Source organism: Colias eurytheme, chromosome 29 (genome assembly GCF_061535395.1).
Source record: "Colias eurytheme isolate Ceu_HAF_F1 chromosome 29, ilColEury1 Martin Lab GWU primary, whole genome shotgun sequence".
NCBI classification, from domain to species: domain Eukaryota; kingdom Metazoa; phylum Arthropoda; class Insecta; order Lepidoptera; family Pieridae; genus Colias; species Colias eurytheme.
The window spans coordinates 7,223,714-7,241,340 of NC_143008.1; the positions used below are offsets into that span (position 1 = coordinate 7,223,714).

General features: G+C 39.5%; 1 protein-coding gene across 2 annotated transcripts; it reads left to right on the forward strand.

Annotated features, from left to right (window-relative positions):
- The first annotated feature begins 1,305 nt into the window (after positions 1 to 1,305).
- Positions 1,306 to 17,092, forward strand: LOC149896373 (suppressor of cytokine signaling 5-like). Of its 2 annotated transcripts, none has more exons than XM_090118067.1 (12): positions 1,306 to 1,572; positions 3,626 to 3,699; positions 4,352 to 4,448; positions 6,412 to 6,513; positions 7,566 to 7,636; positions 8,306 to 8,375; positions 8,880 to 8,955; positions 9,265 to 9,360; positions 9,813 to 9,927; positions 14,161 to 14,339; positions 14,979 to 15,096; positions 15,857 to 17,092. In XM_090118067.1, the coding sequence occupies exons 2-12, from the start codon at positions 3,675 to 3,677 to the stop codon at positions 15,961 to 15,963; spliced, it is 1,056 nt and encodes a 351-aa protein (XP_089974193.1). In that variant the 5' UTR covers positions 1,306 to 1,572; positions 3,626 to 3,674; the 3' UTR covers positions 15,964 to 17,092. The 2 variants fall into 2 exon arrangements, with proteins under 2 accessions (XP_089974193.1, XP_089974194.1); XM_090118068.1 differs by lacking the exon at positions 1,306 to 1,572 and adding an exon at positions 1,711 to 1,898.
- The last annotated feature ends 535 nt before the right edge of the window (positions 17,093 to 17,627 follow it).

Sequence of the window (17,627 nt, forward strand, 5' to 3'; positions counted from 1 at the left end):
ATCGTATTAGTGTTTTTAAGGGAAAATGTATAATAAATAAATCAAATATATAGTGACTTATTAGAAATCTTAAAAACATTAAGATTAATGAGATTATCAATAAAATAAAACATTGAAATTCTGCAGTTGGCCATTTTGACTAAAACACGCGTGACGTCACTCTTAAGTAAACAACTCACGTCAGATGTGTTTTGTTGTTATGAATATGTTGAGAATACGCACTTTTATTTATTTTCTATTGTGTCACGTATGCTTTATCGAATCAGAACAGAAAATATATAATTGCGAATTCACGAATACATGGTTCGGGGTTCTCCGCGCCAACTTTATACAATCATTTCTTATTATTTTTTTCGCTTGATATAATTACTAACACATTTTTGAGCATTATTTTTATGTGGATTCACACTGCAATACTGCACACCACTTATAAACTTTGAAATTCGTTTCTATAACACATATTAAATAAATATTTTTTTTAATTTTCTTCGCAATGCGTACAAATAATGACGTATTTACTATGGCGTGACGTCACGCCTACGCCATGACACCTGCGAGCTGTTTTGGCACAGATAATAAATATTTTTTGAAAAAAGGCTTTTATCTTCGTTAAATTTAAGTATATTACCGAAATATATGGTTTTTCTTGTATAGGAAACGTATACACACATTATGGAAGAGGATTTCAAAATCTTTCGTCATGCCATTCTAGTGCTCGATTGTGCGAAGCGTTGCTGAAGTTGGAACATTCAACGATAAGCATTATGCCGCACTTATGCCGCATAATGTGCTCTAGTGCTGTAATTGGAAAACGGGGAGGGTGTCCAAAGATGAAAGAAGCATCTAGCGCAAAAATTCACGTCACCATAAATAAAAAATCTCATCGTACTCGGAAATATGTGAAAAATTGAAATAAAAAATCATAACTTCGAACATAAAAATCGCATAACATACATGGGAATGAGTCGGATAGCCCCTAGGTCCTCTACCTCCCAGCTTCAGTATATCATCAATTTTTTGGACACCTGTATATAAATATATGTACGTTTACATCTGAATTACTCCTGAAAATTTACTTTATATCAATTATTTCGTAATTTATGTACAAACTGTACAAGTATTGCGCTAATATTAACCAGAATCTATAAATTATTATTTCTAAGCTTATAAATTTCTTTTTGATCTGTTTTTATTATAAAATTAGAATTCAATATTAATTTATAATTTTCTTTAAACATCGATGATAGTGATTAGTAGCCTTATTTTACATACCGTAAAACGAAACTTCAGAAATCTGAAGACAGAATCAAAAACAAAATGTCACACCGACAAAGTAATTGCGTATTTTGGTTGTGTGATTTATATTAAAACTGAATATTTTGGTGTAAATAACTTATTTTAAGTGTTGTTTTTGTAAATAACATTGCAATGTGGTGTGTGAACGTAAAGTTTTAATGTGCGGTGAACTTTTAAATATATACAGTGAAAGTTTATGTGTAGCCGAATATCGAAATAAATACAAGGGATAATTGCGAAAACGACAAACGTTACTAAAATATAATTTTATTAGACGTGAGTACTTTTTTGAATGATTGAATGTAATAAATGTAGAAATTAGATCATGCATGGAACTTTTTCAAGATGGCGGACGCATAATTTGATTTGTTTATTTTTTCTATTTCAATTATAATACACCCCCGTGCTTCTCCGTTATAACCATTAGTGTTATTTATTTTTACTGTAAATGGTTATAAATTGAAGCCTGTTATTATTAAATTAGCCGTCATGTATAAACTTTTTTGTTTACAAAAGGTTATTGAACTTGTCAAAACCTGTCGAAGTTTTCGTATTTCCTCCGAGGCTCACGACAGATAGATACTGATAAATAAAAAAATGAGGTAAATTTTTCAGATAAGGTATAATCTACCATTCATTCATTAATATGTAAATTGTATTGTTTTTACTATTTCCATGCTCAATTAAATTTATTTGAGAACTGCTCTTACCTTCTTTTAATTACCTTATGGTTATTTTCTAACGAGAGAAGAACTTGCGAATTGCATCGACGATGAAAATCGTTGTTAATACGCTAGAAATGGAGTACTAATCCTAGCTACAATTCTTCCAAAAGTTGGTAATATTATCTTCACAAATTGTCTACTCTCATCAAATCAAATCAAATATATTTATTTGCTTGTCATATAAGGGTGTTATACAATATTTTTTTCTCACATACACTGCCATTTTAAATGGCGTGCATCACTAGCTATGTCCTGCGGTTTTAACCGCATTGCTCCGCTCATGTTGGTCCTGGCGTGATGATAAATAGCATATAGCCTTCCGTGATAAATGGGCTGTAACATGTACAGAATTTTTCAAATCAGACCGGTAGTTTCTGAGATTAGCCTGTTCAAACAAAAACTTCAGCTTTATAATATTAGTATAGATAAATTGTAAACTAAGTTTACTAGTGGTAATTCTTTATCACAATGAATGAGGAATGCATCTGTCCCATACCCTACAATTCAATTACTTGTCTAGCAATTAGTAACCGTTTAGTTAATGAAACATTGTCTCGTTGAATCACTTTAATTGATGCGTATAGTTTATGAGTCACATTTCAATGTGAGTAATTTGTGCGAGTTTGTATGTATGGTTGTGTATATAATTTGTATTAGTTATGTGTATGTGAATAACCTTTTTCTTTAAGTGTTTTGTAAGAGGGAGATTTTTGTGCAAGTAACAATAAGGCTGAATGGATTTATGTGATAACGTTGTAAAGAAATTGATTGAACAATATGATTACTAGATTATTAGATAGACGTATAAAAAATCACCCCAACATACTTGTCTGGAACATGATGGAGCCCACTCGCACTTTTAAGCGCATAAAACGGAGAGCTCCACAAGACCTCCTTCAACCGTAGAATCAGACTCACCATGATCATAGAAAATATTATATGGAGACGCTACTGGGCTACAACGCTACTGGACGGCATGCCAACATTAAAACTTTTAACCACCAGCTTAATGCTTAATAAGGCAGATTGCAGGTTTAGAAGAGATTAAAAAAAAAAAAAAAGATTATTAGATAGTAGTACATTATTCAATTTGCGCCGTACTGGCTCTGGCGCTGGGAAAAATGTTCTCATTGTAGATAGTCTTCTATGCTAGAAATTATCGAAAATTTAGCAAAATTATATACAAATAATAATTCATGTTGCATTTTGTCCTTTTAGAAGCATGCATGAAAAGCATGAGGTATTTTTAAGTGAGGGTTGGCAGATGATACGTAATGTTGTCGAACTTTTGATTCTTCCTTGATGGGTTTCCTTAATCGTTTGAGCAGTGGTGATGTAACAACATGCGCTGATAAATTGAAAAAATCAATTTATTTCCTGCGCGCTTGTATGGTCTCGAACTCCCGACTTATCGATTTGAAGTCCGAGGCCACACCACTGAGCCACCACTGCTATAGTATCTATAGATATAAGTTAAATAATTTAGAAGAAACAGTATTTATCATTTAAAATTCAATCAATATCAGGTCAATATGAATGAAATATGTATATTGCAAATTATTTCGTGAATAAATTTCTACAATGAATAACGGTTTTCCTTCCAGATGGTAGTTTGCTGGTCAAACTGCTCATAGTGCCTAGATCGCAGATACCATGGGGCAGCAGACATCAAGGAAGAGTGAGTAATTTTATAAATATGTATTGTTATAAAAGTGCATTTAGATCAACACATAGAATGCAACGAACAAACGAAAAAAAACGAACGAACGAATGAAAACTCGTATTTAGTGCATAGTTTCGAAATTTGAATGCACTAAGAACAACTAAAGAATGCTCTACGGCTGTTTACACTAAAAGAATTTGACTTAGATGGTAAGAATTTTTGCAAATTTTTACTGACTTAAAATTGTATACAGTATTATATGCAGTATATTAAACGCATATTTGGCATATGCTACTATGGTGTAAACATCTGCTAAGAAAGGATTTTGATAAATTTTAATAAAATGAATGTTTGTGCTTTAAAATTTTATTTTGACTATCCAGACGAAATTATGTATAAGTATGTAGCCGCCTCCTTAGTACAGTAGTTGGCGCGTGAGCGTAACACCGAGGGGTCCTGGGTTCGATTCCCGATGGAGATGAAGAAAAAAAAATGTCTCCGCCTGGTAGGACAAAGAAGGCTGATCACCTACTTGTCCCTAAAAAAAATCGATCAGTGAAACTGATGTATAATGCATCGGCCGCTTACCCATGGGGACATGGTACTTTTTTATGTATTACAATGTTACCACATTATGGAATATTTATTATTTATGTATCGATTTAAGGCGGCGAGTGCACGTGCGGCTGCGGCGCGTGGGAGCGGCGCCGCTACGTCGAGTCGCCGAGCAGCGTGCACAGATACGTCAGCGCTGTTACTGACAGGTACTTTTATTTAATTATATGCATTTTATTGTTATTATAAACGTATTGTGTGTGATATTTCCAGATTAAATGACGCCCTAACTTTAATAATTATTTTTTACATTGATTACTACCTCTCCTAGTAAATACATAAAAGCAGATACTGTTACTTATTTTATTCATGACCAAAGGCATTGTGTAGCTTTTGCAGTGTTGGTTAAAAATGTCAGGTTAGTTTGTATGTATCATTTTAATTAATTTATTGAATGTCAATGCATCTGTTGCTGTTTGAACAAATTCTTGCAAGCTATTTCACATATCGACATCACATATCGTTTCGACATCAACTGCACGGTGTTTCGTATTTTTGGCTCAGTATTTTTTACTATCTTGTGAATCTGCGTTATAAATAAATGCAAACAATGATAAAGACATATCCTACGAATATTATAAACTCGGAAAGTTTGTGAGGATGGATGGATGTTAGTTACCCTTTCACACAAATACCACTGAACCGATTACCATGAAATTTGCTGTAGCTGATCCAGAATAAGGAGCATATGGCTCCTTTTTATCCCGAAAATCCTACAGGAACGAGAACTATGCGAGTTTTTCTTTGAAAACGCGGACGAAGCCACGGGCGGAAATCATCTACACTGATATTATAAAGCTGAAGAGTTTGTTGGAACGCACTAATCTCAGGAACTATTGGTCCGATTTGAAAAATTCTTTCGGTGTTAGATAGCTCATTTATCGAGGAAGGCTATAGGCTATATATCATCACACCAAGACCAACAGGAGCGGAGCACAGCTAGTTATCATTGAGATAATATTACTACGTATGGAGGAGACACCACGAACAAAATCTGTGCGCCATTTTTTTGTTCTAAGTTTTAAAAATTATTATCTAGTTAGGTACTTACCGATGAAAAGTTATGTTAGTCACTTTTCCGTATTATTTGTATTATTTGTGCAATATCGTAACACACGAAGGCATATTTGATGCGTTTCACTTTAAAACAAATAAAAAATGAGCGTGCAGTTAAGCCATATGGCTTATGTTGAGCGGAACATGATTGATATATCTCAATCATAGAAATCTAAATAACAAGACACTAGAAGTCGTAAGCGTGCGTGACCTTGTCGCCACTCAGGTGATTTGCACATCACCAGTGCATTCGTCACTGTTCAGTTGCTCTGGAGACGTATGAGTGTATACATGGTGTGTTTCAGCAATTCCCATTGCGGAAATTCTTCCACAAGTTGTAATTATACTTATAAAGGAATAATATTTCATCGGAAAATATATTTTTTTAGAAATAATGCCGTTTTTCCTTAAAATTATAGAATATTTACAAGTATTACGAGTGTCACCATAGTAATCGAAATAACAATGAATGACACAGTCGACCATTCTTATTATCACGTTTGTTCGTATTGGAGCAAAAAGTCTCATATACTTAGGGATGTTATTCTAAAATAAACCGTAAATTCGTGCGTTAGGATACATATTCAAAAGCTTAATTTAATAGATAGTTAGTTTTCACTAAAATCAAGCTGTCCAATAAAAGGCATAGTTTACTTGTGTGTACTGTTTAGCTTTCGGTTTGAATGTGTTGATTTTGGCGACGGCGGTTTTCATACGAATTATGACATTATAGCCCTTCTATGTGTCTTGTTATTTAGATTTCTATGATCTCAATGCTAGTCCATACTCCATACTAATATTATAAATGCGAAAGTAACTCTGTCTGTCTGTCTGTTACTCAATCACGCCTAAACTACTGAACCAATTTTCATGAAATTTGGTATGGAGATATTTTGATACCCGAGAAAGGACATAGGCTACTTTTTATCCCGGGAAAATGACGCAATCCCGGAAATCCCACGGGAACGGGAATTATGCGGGTTTTTCTTTGACTGCGCGGGCGAAGCCGCGGGCGGACCGCTAGTTATACATAAATTGGTTTGTATGTACGTACAGATGGAGTGGGCGGCAGTGCTCGTGCCGGCGGCGGCGGTGGCGCCGCGCCGCCTGCGTGTGCACCGCGTACCGCCGCGTTAGCGACGCGTGTAACGACGAGCGGTGAGTGGGGAAAGGGGGGGAAATAATATGTATAATTGTTCGCCAGGGAATATGCATAAAATTTGAAATGGCCTAAAATATTTTTTCTCGAATACTTATTATCGTAATATTATAATGAAAAGGATTTTTTTTAATTTACTTATTATTTAAACTCCTAAAATAATATTCAAAAAGTGCAAAATACGGGAGCGAAATTCAAACTTCCAAAACGCGCCACCATTGATAGAACGGAATGTGACGTCATCTGACACGACATTGTATTCATCACTCCACAGTAAACACTAAGGTAAACACCCACTGGACGTGTCATGTTACGTCACGAAAAGCGCGCGCAAAATGGCGGCGTTTGAACTGCTTAAATTTTTCAAAAGTTTTAAATTTAATTTTTCAAAATATCTAGAGTATTTTGAAGCCCATTAATATTTTTTTCTACGTTAAAAAAGAGTAAACTATTAATTTAAGACAAAAAAGAAAAACATGAATATTCCCCATTGTGAATACAACATGAATATGGCTCTAAATGGGGGGGAAGTGAGAAACATTAATCCTTATACCCTTGAGTGTGAGCCGGTGTATAGTATCTGGGTTGCTGATTTTTTTAAGAAAATATAGAAATATTCCAAGGGTTGTAAAACGAATAATACTTTAAAAAATAAATAACTGAAATTCACATGTAAACTTTTAAAGAATAAAAATCTCTCCGCCAATCCCAGGCGACGCTTTGACCAACTCGGGCAACACGTCATTCCGCCGGAGCAAACGAATTTATTTTACTGTTTTAGTTAAAATTCACATGCTTTATTTATTTTCAACCGCCTCCTTGGTACAGTGGTTGACGCGTGAGCGTAGAACCAAGGGGTCCTGGGTTCGATTCCCGGTGGAGACGAAGAAAAAAAAATGTCTCGGTCTGGCAGGACACAGAAGGCTGATCACCTACTTGTCCCTAAACAAAATCGATCAGTGAAACAGATGTATGCATAATGCATCTGCCCCTTACCCCACTACGGGGGCATGGGACATCACTTTTATTTATTTTCAAATTCGTGTTTCAGATTGGCGGCAGTATTGACGCTGGGCGCGCGTGACCTGAGGCGGGAGTTGGAATCTATTGTCATAAATACTGGTAAATATTGTAATTATTTAAAACTAGCTTTCCGCCCGCGGCATCGCCTGCGCAGTCAAAGAAGTTTCCGTTCCCGTGGGATTTCCGGGATAAACCCTATCCTATGTCCTTTCTCGGGTATCAAAATATCTCCATACGAAATTTCATGAAAATTGGTTCAGTAGTTAAGGCGTGATTGAGTAACAGACAGACAGACAGAGTTACTTTCGCATTTATAATATTAGTATGGATTAAATAGTTTTTAGAAGTGGCCTAGCTTCCTAATCCAGATTTTATTACTTAGTATTTTTCCATACAAGTCTGATGTGGTAAATATTAATGTATGCATTGTGAGGATCACAGATATGTTTAGTTGAGGAACTAATGTTTTTGAGTTTTCATTTTGAAATGACTTTCTTTAAAATTATGTCTAATATCGTTCACATGTCTGTTTACAAAAAAAAAGGACGTGTGTCACTCGGGGACTGCCGCGGTAAAGCTATTGCATGCTATGCCTTCAAGCCACACCTCCGCGCCCGTCCCCGTGGGGAGCGTGAGGTTTTTTCGTTACGGAATTTCTCGATTCGGTCCCCGCGCTCAAGGCCCGCGATAGAAGCTATGCAATAGCTTAAAAAAAAAAAATTTATTTATTTGTTTGTAAATAATAAATATAAATACCTTTTTTCTCAGATGGTGATACAAATATAGAGGATGTGGAACCCACGGCTGAGGTTTACGTGCTCTCTGTTGCGCCGCGCACGTGAGTTTACATTTTAAACTAACTTAAGTTATGGACGTGACAACGTCTTATAATTCGATAGAGCCGGCTGCACGCACGAAAAAACATGACTCATGCGGCGTTACCTCGCTCTGAGGCGTTCCGTAAGGCTTGAAGTGCAAGCGAGAGCGCGGAACGAGCGACAAAGAAGCACAATAGGCCGTTGTCACGTTCAACTATCGTCAGTAAACCGACTTTACAGACAACCAATTTTTTAAGTTAAATATGTCACTTAAACTTAGTTTATGGTTTGTATGTGTGCATTTGATATGTGTAAAATAACTATAATATGTAATGTAGTAAAGTACTAACTTATTTATAAAGTTTTTTATATTAATAAGTGTTTTTTTGGGCTAAAAATAAAAAATATTATTTGTATTCTTTTCTATTTCATTACATTCTTAGTACATCAAGTTTAATTTTTATATTTGTGTGTGATTTTTCTTATTTTTTATCACTAAATGTCTTTTTTACGCTCAATTTCAGTGAAGGCGATCTCCCCCCAGATGCGAGGGGCAATGAATTGGTGCAGAGCAATGATGGATCCATCAGGCGGTTTCAGGTTCAATTCCCATGTGTTTTATTTTTTGTGTTTAAAATATAATATCAAAACATAAATGTTTGTATAGAGTTCTTTTTCATTTATTATTGGTCAGAAAATTATTCAACCGATAATTTTACAAGGGCAATTATTGTACTTTTGAAAAATAAGTGTGGTAAGGCGGAAGCCATGAAAAAGTATAACACTTGTGTTATTTTATGTACTGTGAATGTAAAAAAGTAGTAAGTACTGTTAAATATTCCATACTCCATTTTTTTTGAAATAACTAACATATTTTTATTTTATTTATTTATTCATGAATAATTTCAGGTGGTATGCGGCAGTGAACTACGCGCTCTGCTCTTACGGGCCCCGTCGTTACAGCACTCGTTGCCTGCAAACGCACACACTAAAGTTCATACACAGGTAATCTATACTAATATTATAAAGCTGAAGAGTTTATTTGTTTGTTTGTTTGAACGCGCTAATCTCGGGAACTACTGGTCCGATTTGAAAAATTCTTTCAGTGTTAGATAGCCCATTCATCAAGGAAGGTTATAGGCTATATATCATCACGCTAAGACCAACATTAGCGGAGCAATGCGGGTGAAACTGCGAAGCGCAGCTAGTAATAAAAAATGTGTGCGTGTACTAGTGTACACACGTAAGAAGTGAAACTTCTTTATGACCTTATTTTTCAAAAAATAATTTACTATATACAACTTTACAAAAATACGTCGAATCACGCGTGGTAGGGATAGCAAAAAGATGGCGCGTAAAGGAAAAATGTCACGCGTAACGAAAAAATTTTACACTTAATTTTTTTCCAACCCCGATAAAGAAGTTTCACTTCAATAAATGAAATTTGTCTCTTGCAGGTGGACTACAAGCACTGTTTAGTGCCGGACCTGCAAGAGATCACCGCCTGCTCGTTCTACTGGGGCAAGATGGACCGCTACGAGGCTGAACGCTTGCTCGATAATAAACCCGAAGGTATGATTATGATTGTTATAACACTTTATTCTTTATTTTGTAAATAAAAATACTTGTCGATTTCCTCATAAATTTTGCGGTTCGTCATTCCGAGTTTTAGAAGCGCTTCTTGGAAGGACGGGTGTGTCGCTCATCGTGCCAAAAATAAAAACGAAATAGAAAATGACTGTTGTGTAAAATAAAGAACCGTCGTTTTCGTTATTTTGGGAAATATTTGATACTAAAGTAAACTGTGTAATCCGGTATCAGACACAGCCAAATTTTGGTATTGTAAATAATTTTTTTTTTTTTTTTTTTTTTTATTGTGTGATAGGGAAGCGCTTGACCACGATCTCGCCTGATGGTAAGCTGAGATGTGGCCTATGATGGAGCGCGCTTCCCTAGAAGGTACCCGTTCACTCTTCGCTTGAAGACCCCCATATTGTACTCGTCGGGGAACACATACTCAGGAAGCATGTTCCAATCCCTCGCGGTTCGGATGAAGAATGTCGATCCGAACCGCTTTGTCCGGGTACATGGAACATCCACCATATGGCGATGCCTAGAGTCTGTGCGCCTCGACGATCGAAGGAAAAACGGGGATGGCGGAATTAAATCGTGCAATTCCGCAGCGCACTCACCAAAGTGTATCCGATAAAATACCGATAAACTTGCCACTCTGCGACGGTGGGCGAGGCTCTGGAGTTTTTTGCCTACTAGCTCATCGTCGTTTATTAGCCTCTTGGCACGCCTCTCTATCGCCTCAAGCGCCTCCAGCTGGTAGTTGGCGGATCCGTCCCAGAGGTGAGAGCAGTACTCCATGCACGATCGGACTTGTGCTTGATAAAGGTTGAGCAGCTGTCCCGGGCTGAAATACTGTCTCACCTTCGCCAGAATTCCAAGCTTTTTTGAGGCTACTTGGGCTTTGGATTCTATATACGAACCAAAGTTCAGAGTAGGCGTCAGGGTAATGCCAAGAAGCTCGAGGTGGTTGGTTATCGGCACGGATACACCCTGGAAAGTCGGAGTCAGGTGGAATGGACTCCGTTTAGCGGAGAATAGACACGCCTGGGTCTTAGTCGCATTGAACTTGACCAGATTGGCATCGCCCCAATCGGAGACCGCCTGTAAGGACAAGTTCATGCGATCGACCATCGACTCTCGTAGAGACTGGATTTGTGCCGTACTGGTTCGCGCGCTGGATACATATCTCTCCACAACAGTGCTATCGTCTGCGTACCCATAGATACCGGGTTTCAGCAGATCGTTGATGTGTAGCAAGAAGAGTGTTGCGGAGAGAACTGATCCCTGAGGGACCCCGGCATTAATAGCCATTTGGTCGGACGAGCAGCCGTCGACGACTACCCGAAGCGACCGGTCTCTCAGAAAATCTGAGATCCAGGCGCAGAGACCAGCAGGCAGACCGTAGGATGGAAGCTTGCCAATAAGACTATCATGCCAGACCCTATCGAAAGCCTTCGAGATATCAAGGGAGACAGCAAGTGCTTCACCATGATTCTCGATGGCCTCGCTCCAGATGTAGGTGGCGTACGCTAGAAGATCCCCAGTGGACCGGTTTCGGCGGAACCCGTACTGACGGTCACTGAGGAGGTCATTCGCTTCTAGGTGTGCCAGGAGCCGGCTGTTCAGTACACGTTCCATAGTCTTACAGAGTATGGACGTGACTGAAATTGGCCTATAGTTGGAGGGGTCGGCACGACTGCCTTTTTTGGGCACGGGCTGCACGTTGGCAAGTTTCCAAGATTTCGGTACTATTCCAGTCGTCATCGAGAGACGAAAGAGGCGTGTCAGAACAGGAGCAAGTTCAGGCGCACAGGTTTTAAGTACTATGGCTGGAATTCCATCAGGGCCGCTGGCTTTATTCACGTCAAGATTCCGCAGCGTTTTAAGAACCTCAGTCTGACGGATGCGAATTTCGGGCATGTACACCTCGCATCCAGGTAGACTGGGAGGTTTCGCATTTGCAGGATCAAGACGAGAATTTTCCGCGAAAAGAGAAGCAAAGAGATTCGCCTTCTCTACGGCGGTGTGAGCCAGCGATCCATCCGGTTTCAGCAGTGGAGGAAGTGAGGGGCGGCAGAAATTCGATTCAACCGTCTTAGCCAGGGACCAAAACGCTTTGCTACCAGAGGGGTAAGAAGCCAGTTTGTTCCCTATTCGGCTGACATGGTCAAATCGAGCTTTCCGTAGAGCCTTTTTGCAGGACTTGGCGGCTCGGTTGAAGGCTTTCTTCTTTTCCGACACGTCCTTGGCCTTGCGGTGTCGAGCATCAACCCAAGCCAGGTATGCTTCATGCTTTAGCGCTTCTGCGCGTCTGCAGTCGGCTCTGAACCAGGGTTGAGCTTTGCCGGACATAGCTACGTCTGAGAATGGGATGAAATACTCCATTCCCTGTCGCAGCACATCTGTCACAGCATCCGCGCAGGTCGAAGGATCATCAGAAGAAAAGCAGACCGGTCGCCAGGGATAAGACGCAAAGAAGGAGCGCATCTCATCCCAATCTGCTGACTTGTATCGCCACACGCGCCGAGAGCCCCTAGGACTGGGATCGGGCGGCGAGTAGACAGATACAGATTTCACCAGACAGTGATCGGAGCTGCCAAGCGGCGAAGAAATCGCCACCGAGTATCGGTCTGGATCTGTTGTCAGCAGAAGGTCCAAGCAATTGGCTGTATGGCTCTCAACATCAGGAACCCGCGTCGCTCCTTGAACCAGCTGGGTGAGATTTAATGCTATGGAGAGTTTACGCATCTCTCTCCCAGCCAGGTCAGTGCACTGGTATGGGTATAGCCACTCCTGGTGGTGGGCATTAAAATCCCCCAGTAACACAAGCTGAGCGGAAGGGTATTTGTGTTGAGCAGCATCCGCCACCTCACTAAGGTACTCTGTGAGCCTGATCGTCTCCTGGTCTCCGCTGTGCGCCCGGTAGACACAGGCATAGAGAAGTTTCTCTGGGCCTGTGTCCACCAGCATCCATAGCACGGAAAAATGGGGGTCTTCAAGATGTCGGAGACGCCGACAACAGATGTCATCTCGGACGTACGCGCACACACCTGACCGAGCCTTAAAATTATGCTCCAGGGTGTAGCCGGGATAGGATAGGTACGCCAAGTCAGACGGACATCTAATCTGCGTCTCCGTGAGGAACAAGATACAAGGTTTGCTAGTCTCAAGGTGGAAGTGGACTGCAGCGAGATTAGAGTGGAGACCTCTGATGTTGGTTAGGTCCACTTTTAGCGAGAGGGAGTGCTGCCGCTGTGCAACCTTATACTTGTATCTTGCCTTTTTCATGATCGATTGATAAGAGAGTGAAGTAGGTATGAAGACGGCAGTGAGTCGAGGCGCTTAACATCAGGACCGGGACACACACTTAGTAGCCGCATTATTGGGGACTAGTCTGGAGACTGCGGGGACGCCCGAGCCCCCCCAAGTTGTCCATAGGGCCCTCTCATCCGGTCGCCAACCGGCACTATGACGCAACTTGGGATTTTTCGCTGGTTGGCGGGGCAGCCTTTCGCGTGTGGCTAGCACGCTACTTGGGCCCCCTACTGACCAGCGGTCGGCCAGCGGTGCACCGTGCCTCGGAACCCGCTAACCTCCATGACTAGGCACCAGATGCAGCAACATCAGTGTGTGTCAGATCGTCCCGATTGTCAAAGCGCAACTGACTCGACCCGTCTTCACTAAGGCTACATCAGCTTCATCGAGTCGGAACACGGACGCTTGGCGACTCGTCTTCAGCTGATGGGTGGTCATTATAGCCGCGACAACTGTCTCCCACCATGTCACCTGTTTAGCACCACCCAGGGGCCACGTGTAGGGTTTCTGAGTTCTGGGTATACTCCTACGGACGGAGGTGACTCGGCCCCCAAGGACGGAGGTGACTCGGCCCCCAAATATTTACAAATAAAGTTCATATCGACTTTTGCAACAACTTATTTGTTGGCTAGCATTTGAACGATTGGGGGGGGGGGGGGGGGCATGGCCCATGGCATTCTTTGGCTGGCACTTTGATTTGACGAGAACGTTTCGGGGTATTGTTCCCCGTGACATTTGCTAGTATCTTTATGGGGGGGGGGGGGTTATGTCTCTGGCTTGGCTAGTATCTCACACTATATCCACCTGTGGGCACTTGTTTTGACGAGAACGATTTGGGGGGGGGGGGGTAGTATCTTATAATATATGGGGAGTGGGGGGCCTGACTAGTATCTCACACCACATCTTCCTTTGCAGGCACGTTCCTGCTGCGCGACTCAGCGCAAGAGGAGCACCTGTTCTCGGTGTCGTTCCGCAAGTATGGTCGCTCGCTACACGCGCGCATAGAACACTATCGGCACCGGTTCAGCTTCGACTGCCACGACCCGGCCGTGTTCGCGGCGCCCACCGTCACCGGCCTCATCGAGCACTACAAGGTGATTATTTATAATGTTTGTCTTTTCTAAAGTATCGATACTGTCGATATGCGCCACAAGCATCACTAGAGCGACATTCGTTTGTTTATTGCAATAATATTCCAGAAAGTCTTGTTTGCTGTTCAATCTATAATAGTACTAATTTCTTACGGATTAAGGTTCATTTTGACTAGATATTTGTATACAATTTTGATAAATTACGACAAGCGAAGTTATAAGATAAAATATAATTAAAATAAATAAAAAATAAGACTTACCGATGGTATGAAATGCCTTCATTGCTGATATTATTTCGTCTGCTATCATTTTTGCACTCTAATACCGGTTTCCCTTCTTTCACTTCTGCCGGCACCCGTCTTTTTTTTTAATCTCCTCTAAACCTGCAATCTGTCTTATTAAGCATTAATAAGGCAGATTGCATATTAAATCAAGAAAGTTAATAAAGTCTTAGTGACCAGACTATTCTGACGACCGGATTGTGTATTTTTCAATTTTAAGATGGAATAATCTGTCAAGTGATGGGTGACTAAGCTATTTCTTACAAAGACACTGTTCTGGAAAATATTTGCTTAAACTTAAAACTTATTCGCAGTAATCACTCTAATAAATAATTTATTTTTTTATCACATATGTGTATAGGACCCCGCGTGCGTGATGTTCTTCGAGCCGATGCTAACGGCGCCCTTACCCCGAACCGCGCCCTTCTCGCTGCAGCAGCTCGCGCGGGCCGTCATCGTGTCGCACACCAACTATGATGGTGAGTACACACACACACATGCACAGACACACATGCACACATACACGCGCGCGCACACACACACACACACATGCACACACACACACACACATGCACAGAGAAAAGCAAATACACATAGCTGTAAGCCGTACGCACGCACACACACAGAGAAAAGCGTATACACATAAAGAAGATCATATACATGTAGCCGTACGCACACACACACACACATACATATAAATGTACACAGAGAAATACAGACACATGCACAGAGAAAAGTATATACACATAGCCGCACGCAAAAATAGAGGAATGTTTCCTTTCAACAAAATTTGGTATCTCTTAAGTATTATAGGTACTTTCCATCTTGCCCCATTGAAAATTCCCACCCTTTTACAAGGGTTGTAATGATCACCTCGCCTTCCTCGATAAATGGGCTATATAACACCGAAAGAATTTTTCAAATGGGACCAGTTATAGTTCTCGAGATTAGCGCGTTCAAACAAACAAACTCTTCAGCTTTATAATATTACTAGCTTCCGCCCGCGGCTTCGCCTGCGTGGTGTTTTGATAAAAGGTAACCTATGTTCTTTCTCAGGGTCTAAAGATTGTCTGTGCCAAATTTCATCAAAATCAGTTAAGAGGTTTAAGCGGGAAAGCGTAACAGACAGACAGACGGAGTTACTTTCGCATTTATAATATTAAAATTTTAGTAGGAATTAGTACTTATTAGTATAGATATAGTATACATTAGTACTAACCCCCCGCCCTCCCCCCACAGGTGTGGAGCAGCTCCCCCTCCCCGGGCGGCTCCGCGCGTACCTCAAGGAGTACCACTACAGGCAGCGCGTGCGTGTGCGACGCCTCGAGCGCGACCTCTACCACTGACTAACGGTGACTATACGTGACTAACGGTGACTATACGTGACTATAAGTGACTATGAATGACTATACTTGACTATACGTGACTATATGGGGCTGGTATCGCAATATAGTCCTTTGGTACGTGTCTAATTGTCCAGCAATACTAAATACTGACACTCACTGACGGTACTTCGTTTCTTTCTCAGTATTCTCCTTGGAATGATAGCCGCTTGGCGCTTATAATCTGACTATAATTGACCATTTCTGACTATTTTAAAAAAAAAATTACCATAATATTACAGACTTTATACTTAAAATGACTACTTAATACTAAACTACGTCTCTAACTTGTAATAAGACACGCAAATAAAACTAAAAAATTGATTTAAATATGAAAAACTATGATTACAAGAAAACCAGTTGATCTATTCATAAATTAGCATGTAGTGATACTACAATTTCGCGTGATACTAAACTTATAATGTCGTTTTATTGTTACTCTGTGCGTATTTCTACTGAATTCTACTAATATATGGTAGAAATTTGAACACTTTCCGGAATCTTATGAAAATAGTTTTCTTTTTCTCTCAAGATACATTTGTGTATTGCATTTTTTGATACTTCGACGTTATGAAACTTGATTTAAAGTTAGTGACACTTAGAGTTAGTGTTTTAGTGTACATTAAAGTGCGTCTAGTGTAAAGTACACTTTAATTAACAATATAATATGCACTCTTAAAATAAGAACATGTGTGCACTGAGCACACGTGTCAAAAGTGAAACTTCTTTGGCAAGTTTCAAAGATAACAAAATCGTCGCCTTACTCCATGACGTGACGGTATTGTCTTGACGCGAACTTGAAATTTTACTCTCAACACGCCTACCGAAGTTTCACTTCAAAAAGTTAAATATGGAGAACTTAAATAAGGATTTCAATGTCAAAAGTGTTATTACAATACTTAGTGTAAAAAATACACTTTAAACTTTATAAGTGTAACACCAAACGACTGTAAGTGTCACTAAAATTGAAACATGTGTTTTCTCTAGAATAATATTAGTATACAGTGTATTTATATATGAAATTTATAGGCTATAAGGTGCAGTGCGGGACATAATAATTGGTGCATTTGTGTTTGAAAATTTATAGTGTTTCGGTCGATTTCTGAAAAAACAGCATTTAAATGGTCCTGATATTTAGAAATTTTAGACAGATTTTAAACGCGATTTATTCATTATATTATTATTCAGACGTTTCGCAAACTTTTCAGCGAGCGTGGTCACGGAGATAATAATAATATTATGAATAAATCGCGTTTAGAATCCGTTAAAATGTTTAATTTCTAAATGGAAAATACTATGGTCCTGTTAAGATAATGATACAGACGTTAAAAAATGTACTTTTTTCTTTCCGATGCGCCAATTATTATGTCACTCACTGTAATATTGTTAATAATGCTGTAAATATATTATGTAAGATGAGATGCGTGGGCTGTTTATAAAAGAAACATAATAAAAAATCTATCATACAATAAAAAAAACATGGTCTTGAAGTATATATCTATAAAAATTATACAAAATTATGTTTTTACTTAATGGCAAATATTTGTGTGATGAACATATATGTTTGCACTGTCTCTGGGTGTTAATTATCTATATAAGAATTTATTTAAAATTATATATGTATGTTT

Excerpts from the sequence above, each read along its gene's own strand:
- LOC149896373 (XM_090118067.1), top strand. The coding sequence starts at position 3,675 with ATGGGGCAGCAGACATCAAGGAAGA. Across the intron at positions 6,514-7,565 it reads GACGCGTGTAACGACGAGCG|ATTGGCGGCAGTATTGACGC; the intron begins GTGAGTGGGGAA and ends TTCGTGTTTCAG. Across the intron at positions 15,097-15,856 it reads GTCGCACACCAACTATGATG|GTGTGGAGCAGCTCCCCCTC; the intron begins GTGAGTACACAC and ends CTCCCCCCACAG.